Source organism: Aedes albopictus, chromosome 3, assembly GCF_035046485.1.
Source record: "Aedes albopictus strain Foshan chromosome 3, AalbF5, whole genome shotgun sequence".
NCBI classification, from domain to species: domain Eukaryota; kingdom Metazoa; phylum Arthropoda; class Insecta; order Diptera; family Culicidae; genus Aedes; species Aedes albopictus.
Genome location: NC_085138.1, coordinates 185,317,449 through 185,330,346, shown reverse-complemented (window position 1 = coordinate 185,330,346; position 12,898 = coordinate 185,317,449). Strand labels below are relative to the sequence as shown.

At 36.8% G+C, this 12,898-nt stretch overlaps 1 protein-coding gene across 7 annotated transcripts in view; it reads right to left on the bottom strand.

The window, feature by feature from the left end:
* LOC109398792 (uncharacterized) overlaps nt 1–12,898 on the bottom strand; it is a 330,728-nt gene that overhangs the window by 192,429 nt on the left and 125,401 nt on the right. For all 7 annotated transcript variants that reach the window (XM_062856511.1, XM_062856512.1, XM_062856513.1 and 4 more), the window contains one exon: nt 8,729–8,768. In XM_062856511.1, the coding sequence (XP_062712495.1) occupies nt 8,729–8,768 (40 nt within the window). The remainder of the gene's footprint in view (nt 1–8,728; nt 8,769–12,898) is intronic.

The following is a 12,898-nucleotide window of genomic DNA, read 5'->3' as shown; positions in this document are numbered from 1 at the left end:
AAATCAACCGACTAACCCAAACCAAAAAAGCTAACACAAAATGTATGTATTTACGGTGTGTTTGTCGGGTTTGTACTTAAGCGCAACGGAGGGTAGGGTGGTCCAAGGTTTTTTTTGAGAAAAGGACAAGTCTGGTGTTTTACATCTTACTTTTTCTTCTTTATAGCCATAAAGACGTCCCCACTGGGACTTGGCCTGCCTCGCTTCAACTTAGTGTTCTTTGAGCACTTCCACAGTTATTAATTGAAGGGCTTACTTTGCCTGCCATTGTATGAATTTGTATATTGTGAGGCAAGTACAATGATACACTATGCCCAGGGAGTCGAGAAAATTGGAATAGCCTTGAAACGTCTTGAAATCCCGCTTCAACAGTGCATCAGAACTTCAGACGCACAAATCTCAAGAAGCAAACTTCAAACAACAGTGTATTTAATTATTCTGTTCTTGCTCAATTGTAATAAGCTTAAAATAAGAAGATCAGGTGCGCTGCTTTTGTTTACAAGGAGATTTGTGCGCTCGAAATCGTGAGTAGGTGCCAAAGTCGGCCATTGTGGCGGCCATTTTGGGATTCTAACAAGTCTGTCCTTAATCACTAGTCTAACTGGAGACCATCTGGATTACATCTTACTCTTGGGCATACTTAAAATTGTGTTTTGCTGAACAGCTTCTCTAAAAACATCATCTTTACAAAGAGACAATATTTGGATTTATCAAAAAAGCCCCAGCATAAGACATTAGGGCTTATTTGAGTCTGCATCTAATTTCATCTATATATATAAAAATTCAGTTGCATACGTGGGACCGCGCATAACTTGCGAACGGATGGTCCGATTCGGGTCGTCTTAGTTTTGTTCAGTTAGTTTTCACCCAAGGAAGGTTTATGAGGCGAAAAACATGGAAAAAATGAGAGTTTTTGGAAATCGGGTTTTTATACATTTTGAACGGGGACCTGGTCTTGGCTAGGGACTTAAAACGTCAAAAAAACGCAGTAGGCAAAACAATGTTTGCCGGGTAAAGCTAGTATTAATAGGTATTAATATGTTTATAGAGGTATTACAAGAACCAAAAGCCTTTGCAAAGTCATTTTCTTCCTTCCAACTACCAGTCGACAATCAACGGACCAACCTAAAATCCTGCAATCGCAGTGGTATATACGGTCAACAGTTGGCGATCGATGGCATCATCACTTTCTCCCTCAGGAGTAGCAACTATGGGCGCCAAAAAAACCCAAGTTTGTGGTCTGCTCTGTGCGCATTTTCTTCAAATCTTAGTAAGTCCTTCTTAAATCTTAATCATTTAACGAGCAAATATAAAGCTGAATCTTTCTTTTCAAGTAGGGTAATTTTCCAATTGTTGCATGGCTAAAAACTCGCCTATTGTTGCACACTCCATGTAATACTTATGGAATGTGCAACAATTGGCAAATTTTTAGCCGAGCAATAATTGGAAAATCACCCTACTGTTCCATCTGTTCAGCAGAGTGTACCCAATTTCATCCAGCTTCTAACAAAGGACTAAAGCGCTGTTTGTTTTGATTCTCATTTTTGTATTTTTGTTAGAATTGAGCACGTATGATAATAAAAATAATTTGTATTGTATTCGCTCTTGTTTTCGAATAAGATGGATTTGTGAGCATAGAGATTGGACTTTGTGAACCTAAGGACTGTTCATGTTATAAAGAGTACACCTTATTTGTGTGATATCTTTTTTTATTTTTCAATAAAATCATTATCGGTGTTTTGCATGAATTTCCATAGCTATTCTACAGTGTAGAAAAAATATGACATTATACAAATTGTCCTTAGTTATGGAACTGAAGCGGTTTTCGTTAAAACTCAATAAAACCCCATTTCTCAAAATTCTACACAACTTTCCACATACATTACTTTAAAATTTTCATGAACTTTTCAATATGTTGGGATCTAATACTATTCTTCTAAAGGTAGAGTGTAATAGTTGGTCAGTAATAATGCACCAAGCATTATACAGCTTGATATAGTGAGTTGCCTTGTTATCAATGAAATTGATAAAAAAAAATACTTATTTAAGTCCAGTGATGCAATAACACTACGGAATCAGTTGAAAATTTGTCCAGTATAGAAGAGAATCGCATTCTAAATGATACCGAAGAAAAATATGCTTCAAAGTACATTCTTCATCATAAATTTAATACTTAATGATGGCTATAATGAAAAATTGCATACTTTTTGCTCTATAAATGCAAGTTTTTGATTCTAGAGAAGCTTATTATTATTTATTTTCAGCAAGGTATGACCCTATGTAATTATATACACCTTATTTGAAAATAACTACATGTTAATTTTTATTTTCGACATCATTGTTAAGTTGTATTTGCAATAGAGTACATCGTTATTTAGAAGAACCTTCAAAGAACGAAGCGGTTTTATCTCCGGTAACTGCCATGAAGCACAGTAACCAAGCCAACAATGCTATCAAGAAGCGGTTTTCTGCATTTGAAATTGCATCATTAGTACTTTCGACTAGATCCATTGAAAACATTCAAAATTTCATATTTTTATACATTTTTGTTTAACAAACAAATTTTATTCTGAAAATCGAGTCCAACTTGTAACTTTAATATCTCAACAACCATTGTTCCGATTAGGTTTATATTTTGCCAGAATATGTATCACTCAAACTGCTGCAGCATGGCAAACACTTTTATGCAATTAAAAACGATACACCGATGTTTTACAGAAATTTTGTGTTTATCTTTAGTTTTTGGGAATTGAAAAATTGATCTCTCGAAACACTGCCACATTTCTATGAAGTTCAATAATTTTAACCCAATTTATTTATGGTTATTATCTGCTAATATAATGTACTGAACAACTAACCAAGGCTGCTCAAATTTGAACTTCGCGTTTTCTTTTTATAGCCTTGCAAAGTTGTCCTCTTTATAAAATGAACAGTCCTTATGTGATGTTTTTTTTTCATCACAATTTTTCAACCAACTGAGCTCCAATTTTCAGAAGATCAAATTCAAATCAGGACATAGGTTCTAAATTTTAGATTTCCTCTGTCCTGGGCCACCCTAGCGTACAAGCTCGCCGGTTCTCCGGCACCCTACTCATCGAACCATCGCATCAGCCCAACCAACCAACCAAGCGATGTTATTTTTGTATGTTCTCTGTTTTGATCCCCCGATACGTAATAATAAAACGCAGTTCTTGCCAACGCCTAACGCCATACCAAACCAAGCCAAGTGGGGAAGCCTGCATCTGACTGACTGGCTGACTGAATTATTGTTACCTTCTGTATACTTATACGGTTTATACTGTTCCCAGTAAGTGAGTTTATGTGTTCAGTGAGAGGAAAGCATCAAAATATAAAGACCTGGAATAACTAATGGTGCTGCGGGGAAAGAGCATGATGTTAAAAACAAAAAAAAAGGAAAAAAAGCCGGATGGAGGGAAATCTGCCATCAATTAGGGTAAAGACTGCACTATTCGTCAAAGAGCAACCAAATCAACGTCATGAATAAAAACAAATATTTAAAATGCTAAATTACATTAATGAATAAAACGAAAAATCTTCCTTGAATAAAAAAAATCCTAATTAATTCACTTAGCGGTGATGCAGCCTTTCTTGTGCCTTCGAAAACCCTTTTTAACAAAACTCAAGTGACATGTTGTTAAATATCACACTTTCATACGTTTAACAAAAAACAATTTCATGGCACCAGAAATCATATCGTTTATCTGGCTTTTGATGTTCGAACCCTAAGCTCCTAGAAAAAAACCACAATCTTGAATTTAGAGTCGCCATTTTGAATGTAAGTTCGCCATCTTGGAAATTCTAGTCATCATTTTTGAATTCCAGACTTCTTCCCCATACCAAATATGACTACATTGCATGGTTTTAGAGCCTAAAACTCCATTAAACAGCCGTCATCACAAAGCCGCCATCTTGGATTTTAGTTCACCTTCTTGGATAATCCGGTCGCCATTTTTGGACTCCGGACATCTTCCCTATAACCAAATATACCCATATTGCATGATTTTTTCATTAAATTAACCGCCATATTGAATTTGGAGCCACCTAAAACATCATTAAACAGAGGCCATCTTAATTGTATAGCCGCCATTTTGGATTTTAGATCACCATTTTGGATATTCTGGTCGCCATTTTTGAAGATTAGACATCTTCCCTATACCAAATATACCTACAGTGCATGGTTTTAGAACCCAAAACTCCACTAGACAGCCGTCATATTGAATTTTAAGCCGCCACCTTGGGTTTTGGACCGCCATGTTGGATATTCTGGACGCCATTTTTGAACTCCGGAAATATTCTTCATACCAAATGTACCCATATTGCATGTTTTTGGGACCAAAAACATCAATAAACAGAGGCCATTTTGAATTTTGAGCCGCCATCTCGGATTTTAATCCACCATCTTGGATACTGGTCGCTATTTTCGGACTTCAAACATCTTTCCCATAAAAAATATACCTCATATTGCATGGTTTTAGAGCCTAAAACTCTATTGAACCGTCACCATCTTGAATTTTAAGCCGCCATCTTGAATATTATGCTGCCATTTTTCTGGCGAAGATTTTCATTCCTTCAATTTTGCATCCAAAAATGTACTCGGCAATTTATTTGGGAACTGTTTCGGTTATTCCCATAAAAAATCCCTTATCAGTTACTTGAGGATTCTTTCAGCATTTTTTTAAATATTTTTTTGTAATTCATTTGTGGATTTCTCCAATAATACATTTGAAATTTGTTCGTGAATTTCTTTGAAAATTTTCCTGAAAGATTTTCAGAAACTTTGTCGACAATTCCTTCGGAAATCCTTATCCATTTCTTTGGAAATTTCATTGGTAATTGCTTTGGATATTGCTTCGGAAGAATGGGATTTTTTTTTCTGTAGTTTAATTAGAATTGGTTCAGCATTTTCTCTGGGATTTTCTTTTTATTTTTGAAAATTTCGTTGATAATTTTGTCAGTTATTTAATTGTAAATTCATGCAGAAGTTTCTGTGGGTATTCCTTTTGCAACGCTTTTGAGATTTTTTTTGGCAATTTTATTGAGATTTCTTGTGTAATTCTTTGCTTATATTTATTACTCCGAAAATTCTTTTGGCAATTTCTTTGGAAAGTTTTTTAGAAATTTCTCCAAAAAGTTATTTGAGATTTGCTTTATAAATTTTAATAAAATTTATACATCTAAACCATCAGAAGCTCTTCTGCCATTTGTTTATAAGTATTCACCTTTTTTTTAAATATTATTTGATGATGCATTTCATTTTTTTTTTCGAAAGTTTAATAGGCTGTGTTCGATAGCTGGACTGGTTCCCTACGTTTTGGCCTCCCTGAAACGTGCCAAAAAATCGAAGAAATTTTTGAAAAAAACTTCCTGGGAACCTCTTCGAAGGGGTAAGATTGGCCCATTCCAACTAAATTTATTCCGCATTGAGAACAAAGCAAGTTAATAAAGTTCTGGTCAAGGTTATCATACTATGTACTTACTAATAGTATATTCCATAAAAGTGTGATTAAAACATCGAATCTTAAAAGTGGCATTTTAAAAAGGCCCTATTTTAAAGCTTTTTTTCGATGAACTATCAAAAATTATCAATAAGAAAATGTGTATCAGCGCAAGGATTACCTATGGCTGCAGAGTCATACCGGAACGGAATGATATACCTGATGGTTTGTTGTAGCAGAGTAAGCTAAATTCACTGGAGACCTTGTTTTCTTCTGACAAGGTCTGGCCACCCCACGAACATTTGCTTAGAAACCAGTTCACTTGAAACCAGAAACCCCGAAATCCCCATGTATATGTCATGTTCAAATATAAAAAGGAATAGCAAGGAATGAACACACCGGATAATCCTATTCATTTGGTTTTCTGTGGTTGTCTTCGGTATCCGTATCCAAAAGGTTTAGAATACAAACCATATAATTTTTTTTCTAACTGCTCTAGAAACCTATTTTTTCGACAAGAACTGTTGGCAACTACGATGAGAGCGAGTAAAGGCGCTTAAGCCTAGGCATAAGTGGTAAACAACTGTATCCCATCCCAGGATTCCAAGGACCAAGGAGTGACATTAACGTTCTTAGCAACGTCACTTCCACCGTTTATATTTCATATTCATGCTTCATATACGGAACGGTTGGTACAAGATGTCCCCGTTGTTTGAATTCAATAAAAATAACAACGCTGCAAGGTAGGCCTGGCCGCTTAAATGTTTGTAATACATCTCAGATGTGCTGCAAGGATTAATATTGACAAAAAGAAGATGGAATTAGTCGATCGCATCATTTTCCAGGTGACGCAATTGCCTCAAAGGTTGAATTTTCGAGTAATAGAAGGTGTTTTTACTTCAAGTGTCATAACTTTTTCAATTTTCAACCGATGTTCAATCTTTTTTATGAATCTCTCACCAATTAAATTTCAAATAAACGCGTAGAACATCTAATCTAATTTATTGTTTTCTTCTTTTTACAAAAAAAAAACAACTTTAGGGTCCGATAACTTTTTAACCGTTCGACCAATTTCAAATTTTTTAGCTTGCTTTTGTAGATATTTCTGTTGCCTATCTTGTCTCAAACAAACTATTCATCAAAGTAGTCATTTTTATATTGCATTTTACCAAAAACTGTCAAAACAAGCCCTAAAACTTGATTTTTTTCATGCAAATTGTAGTTTTTGACGATTTTCTGCAATTTTTCACTGTAGACCAGATACTTAGCATTATATTTAGGGATATGGAACACATTGGAGGATTTTTTTCCAATTTTTTCCTCGTATTTAGAACATGAAAATATTTTTTGATTCAGAATACTCAAAAAATTGAAGTTTAAGGCTTCCATATGATTATTTAGAATATTTTTTTTCACTTTTAGCCCGAAACTACGCATAAAAACAATTGAAATATTGCCAAAATTCTAATTTTTTCAATTAAACACGTGTTTTGAACGGTTTTTAGTATTTATTCATATTGAAACGATTTTTAAAGGTACAGTTTATTCACAGCATTCATAGCAAAAATATCTACAAAAGCAAGCTAAAAAAAATTGAAATTGGCCAAACGGTTAAAAAGTTATGGGACTCTAAAGTTATTTTTTTTTTGTAACAGAGAAGAAAAAATTGTGAGAAATTTATAAAAAAAGATTGAAAAACGGTTGAAAATTGAGAAAGTTATGGCACTTGAAGTGAAAACACCTCTTTATTACTCGAAAATTCAACTTTGAGGTGATTGCGCCACCTCTGAATCTCAATATTTTTGGCTCAAACTCATAGGTTTCTCTTTTTGTGTCATTTGAATCCAGAAGAGCTTACGAATTTCTGTTTTCAACAACTTTTGAAAAATAATCCGCAGCCTACTGTGTATGTGTACACTAGACTAAAACTACTGGCAACTACGATGAATCTAGCCCCTCTGACTCATTGTCACCCCCAACGACGGTGCTTAAGGAATTCCCAAAATGATTGAAAAAAGTACAACTTTCGAAAGGTTGTTAAAAAAATGCCAAATTTACTCGTAAAACAGTTTCTAAATGAATAGTCGGCCCATATAGCCACAGCTGTAAAGGCGTGGATATTCAGCATGATGACTATGCCAAAGTTGACGGATTCGGTTCCCGATCGGTCCAGGAACTTTCGTAATGGAAAATTCCTTGACTTCCTTGGGCATAGAGTATCTTCGTGCATGCCCCACAATATAAACATGCCAAAAGGTCATATTGGCAGAGGAAGATCTCATTTAAAAAAAAAAACTGTAGAACTGCTCATAGCGTTAACGTTATGTTACGGAGAAGAGAAGAATAAGAAGAAGAAGCAAGAATAAACTTATGTATGTACTTATCATTTGCACGTCTTGTTTTAATCTGTATGAAGCTCGATCAATCCAACAATTGGGGTTAGACGGAAGCCTTTGATGCTATTTATTGTAATACTATAGAACATTTTCATTTGAAACACAATCAACAAATGCTAAGAATTGGTGAGCTCGTTTTATATTATTTAATAAACAAGAAGCTATTACAGACAGAGTTTCAGGTTAGATATTTTGAACTATATAATCATTTGCACCTTAATGATTCGCATATTTCAAACTAATGTGTAATCATTATAGCTTAAAAATATAAGTCGAATATTAACAATAAATAAAAAAGACTGCACAATCTCGATACAGTTGACACCCCCTGAGCCCAGTACTCCACCGACATCTACACTTGAACAGCCCCAACCAATAAATTTCATACAACAACTAAACGCTCAGCTGATCGCTTGGATGCAAGATACGAACCGGCGGCAACGCAATGAAGACGCAATTAATGTAGGTAGGAGGGAATCTCTCCTCTCTGCTACTTGCAGATGATGACCGACTGACTGACAGAGTCCGTCCGACCCAAGTCGAGTGCCGGTCACATGTCGCTCGACGGAAATAACAACAAATCGCTAGGTCTTGGTGATACCATTTCGAAATGGGTAGGTACGCTTGAAAATATCCATAGAGTGGTTGGTTGATAACACACAACACAACACTACAATTGCTAGAAAAGTACACATATGATTCAATTTCAACCCTAACCGTAGAACGGGAGAAATGCGATGTTTACTCCAGTTCAGGAGGTATTGTAAACCGTTTAACGTTCTGAATTGCATGTGCGTACCATAGCGCGCACACACAGTAGAAAGTAGTACGGTTAAACGTTGAATGAACAATGTAAACAAGTAGGTATGTACTCACTTTGGGCCGCCAGCTGTTGTTGATGTTGTTGTGCCGCGCGCTGAAAATAGGTGATAAAAGGAGAATTAAACGTTTATCTAGCTTCAGGGAGAGTAGATGCTGAAGGCTGTTTGGCGCGCGCGCGCGTAGTTTAGTTGAATATGGGAAAAGAAGAGCAAACATAGATAGCAAACTGTTTTGATTTATTATTTCAATGACATATACTGTTTACCGTAATCCGGGGTCAAGTTGAACACTTAGCATTTCTAGCTTAATGCACGAATCGCGTAGACTCGACCATTTTAAACACAAAGGGGCTGTTCAGAAACCACGTGGTCAGGTGGGGGGGGGGGGGGGTTTCGGCCAATGATCATTTTGTATGGACAAATGATCACGCGGGGGGGGGGGTTGAAAAGTCCCAAAAAAATGACCACGTAGTTTATGGACAGCCCCAAATGGAATTTTGCTCATTTATGAGCATCTACCCGAACATGTTTTTCATTTTAGGGAGCATCCATCAAGTTCGTAACGCCAAAATCGGGAATTTTCGAACGTCATCCTGGACATAAGTCGACACATTACCTTGATAAAATCAACCACTTGAACCACGCCGTCTTCGATACCTGTGGGACAATTGAATATAACCACCTGTCCAACTCTCCTGCATCCCAGTTTTGTTGTCAACTGACCAAGGCAAGCTGACGAGCAATCGAAAAAAAAATCATTGAAGACGATATGGCGGTAAAAAATATCGCCTCCCATAGCGCCCACCTTGGCGAGTGAGTCCGCTTTCTGATTGCCCGGGATCGAGCAATGCGAAGGGACCCAAACCAAGGTGATGTTATATGCTTGATTCGATAGAGCACTCAAAAATTATCGTATTTCGCTTAGGAAATACGTGGAGTGCTTTACCGGCCTCATTGAGCGAATAGCCTCAATTGAACTGAGGCATCCTAATGCCTCTGTAGTATAAATGTGTAATACAGTGATGTTCCGATTTTATCACGGCCTCCACACGTCAGTCTTTCATTTTTTAGTTATTCTCTGTTACATTTGAGAACAAGTGTTTTCCCTTTCCTTCAAGATGAATGTTGAAGGCGCGTTGTGCAACGTTAAAAATATTGAAAAATCATATAGGTTTTGTAGAATATTTAACCATAAAAGGGATACCTGGGGTCCATTGGACCCCAGGCGCCTTTCAGAGCTCGTCTTTGATGGAACACACTCAGCGAGGTGACGAAACTGAGGCCATAAAGGTATCCCTTTTAGGGTTAAAAGAATTTTTAAAAAGCCCCGTGATAAAATCGGAACAATACTGTACTCGCATTATTGAATGATTTAAAAGACTGCTCGCATTATTGAATGATTTAAAAATTTAGTTATTTTAATTTATCATAGTGAGATATAAACTCAAAAGTCAACGTTTTAGACTTCTGTAGCATGAGCAACTTTTCAAAAATTATTCTAGCCTGCCGGAGCTATCAAATATTAGATACATCTAAGGCTTCTCAAAAAAGTAGAATAAGACGATATCCAAAATCATATGCTGCATTTGATCAGTTTTATATGACCTTTCAATAAATACATTTGCTTTGAAAATCTGAATTACAGATGTGAAATTAATTCAAGTTATATGGTGTATCCGAACTTATTGAACACCGTGTATTATGTAGGTAACCATGCAAAATGTTTGTGTCGAAAATGTTTTGCAATTTGATATCTTTTATTAAATAATTCTTAAAATTTTCCAATTCGGCTAAACGAATGTCTCGGCAAATTTCCTATTTGTCTTGTATTTTACTGCCAAAAAATGAATAATATATTGTTTCATTCCATTTGCTAATGCAAATTACTCAGAAGATCCCAAAAAATCAAAAAAGAACTAAAAGTTATAACAGTTGCGAAAAAAATAAAAAAAAATATGCCTCGGCTAAACGAATGTCTACCACTACTGTACTGAAAAAAAAACACGGAAATAAAACCAGGAGATATTTCGGAAGGCGTTTGAGAAGGTATTCCTGATGGAATATCAAAAGAAAATCTTGGAAGAAACCATGGAATCATAAAAAAAACACCTTCCTAGAATTTCTGAGTTTGTTTTAAAATTAATTATTTTCCTGCAGGAATTTGTTCTGGAATTCTTAAAAGAACCCAATTTTGGTTTTTTTTCCAGCAACTTCCTTCGGGGGATTCCTTCCGGGATTCTCGAGCATTCCTTCAGGAACTCCTTTTAGGATTGTTTCAGGAACTTTATTCGGGATTCCTCCACGAACTCCTTCCGAATTCCTCTAGGAGTTCCTTCGGTAATTCCTTTTTATTCATCTTGTTTTATTCTGGAATTGATGTTCTTCAAATGTTTTTTTATGAAATTCATCATGGTATTTCTCAAAGTGTTCAGTATAGAATTTTTCTTATAAAGTTGCTAGAGGACTTCCTTGAGAGATTTCTCTAACAGCATCTCAAGGTACTCCTCCACAAGTATTGTAAGGAATCACCCAGGAGATCCCTCTGGGTTTCTACCAATAGTTGTATCTGAGAATTCTCTCTTGGAACGAAGCTCGGAATCCCAAAAAAAAAAATACTTCTGAGGGCATTCCAAAGGGAGTAATCACAGAAAAAGCTCCTGGATTTCTAAAGGAACTTCTAGAGAAATCTCAGGAGGAACATTTCGGAAGGAAAATTCAGCAGGCATCAATGCAAAAATCTCAGAAAATAACACTTGAAGGATTTCTGAAACTCCTGGAGGATTCCTGCAGGAACAACAAAGGTAGCTTCTTATGGAATCCTGGAAAAATCCCTGGAACAATCATGGTTTTTTTTTACGGAATCACAATCAAATTTCCTGGGAGGCTACTGTAACAACTTTGATGAGGTTTCCGGAGGTATTTGGAAGAAAAGAAGATTTTTTCAAGACTTCCACCAGAATATCTCAACAAAGCTTGTGTTGAATACCACCAGCATTTTTTTAGGTTTCGTGGGAGTTTTAAAAGAGCTTCTAAGGGGTTCCTGGGGGTTGCAGGATACTTCCTATCAATGTCGCTTATGCCACTTTGCAGAATTGCGGCAGAAGAGGGGTTTCAGGTATGTTGCGCCCTTGAAATCTCTTGTAATCCCCTGGAACGTCTCTTGCAGTCTCCTAAGACCTCTAGAACATACCCGGAACGTCCCTGAAACCAACCAGAACACCCTGAAACACCCCTAGACCTCTTCTGGAAGTGCTTGAAATCCTTGGGAAAGTCCTTGACCCTTCTGACCCTTCCTGGATCTCCTGGAGCAGTCCTGGAACGCCCTGAAACCCCCATAACACTCCTGAAACGCCCATGAACACTCCTGAAACCACTTGAAACCTCGGAAATCCCCTGGAACGCGACAGAAACTTCATAAAAATTGGAACTCCCTTGGTCCCTCCACAACTCCTCTTAAATCCTTGGAATGCTATTGAAATCACCTGCAACGGCCCTGAAACGTCCTGAAACACCTCTAAATTCCCTTGAAAATCCCTGTAACGCCCCTGAAATCACCTAGAACACACCTGTAACGCCTCTGAAACTCCCTGCTCCTTAAACTAAAACCTCTGGAGCGCCTCTGAAATTCCTTGAGAACTCCTGAAACGTTTCTGAAACGCATTGAAACCCCCTGGAACGCTCTTGAAATTCCTTGAAACACCCCTGTAACGCCCAATAAGCTCCCTGAAATCCCTTGGAACACACCTAAATTTGTGCCAATTGTTCGTTAAAATCGATACCAAATTCAAGGAAGAGGCGTCAAATCATTAAGATTATGGGTGCGTAGAGTAACGATCGAGTTTTGGCCCCCTAAAATACTAGATACTCAAAAATACCTAAAGGTAATTTCAAACTGAAAATTTGAAACATGATTTCTGAGGCATCAGTTTTAACTGTTTTGGACACCCCGGTGCATTTTGGACCCTGTTAGATATATATTTTAGACAGCCGGTGTTCGATAGGGTAGCGAACCACCTACCGACCGCTGCTATTTTGGGCACTCTTCGCTATAACTCAATCAATTCCGAACCAATTGACTTGAAATTTTGTACACGGCTAGATACTATACGTATCTTATCGCGTTCCAAAAATTGTGTCAATTGATTCAAAATTGGCTGAGTTATGACAGAAAAGTGCCCAAAATAAGACCCCAGCCGAGATGGTTCCACTTCCCTACTATTTTCGA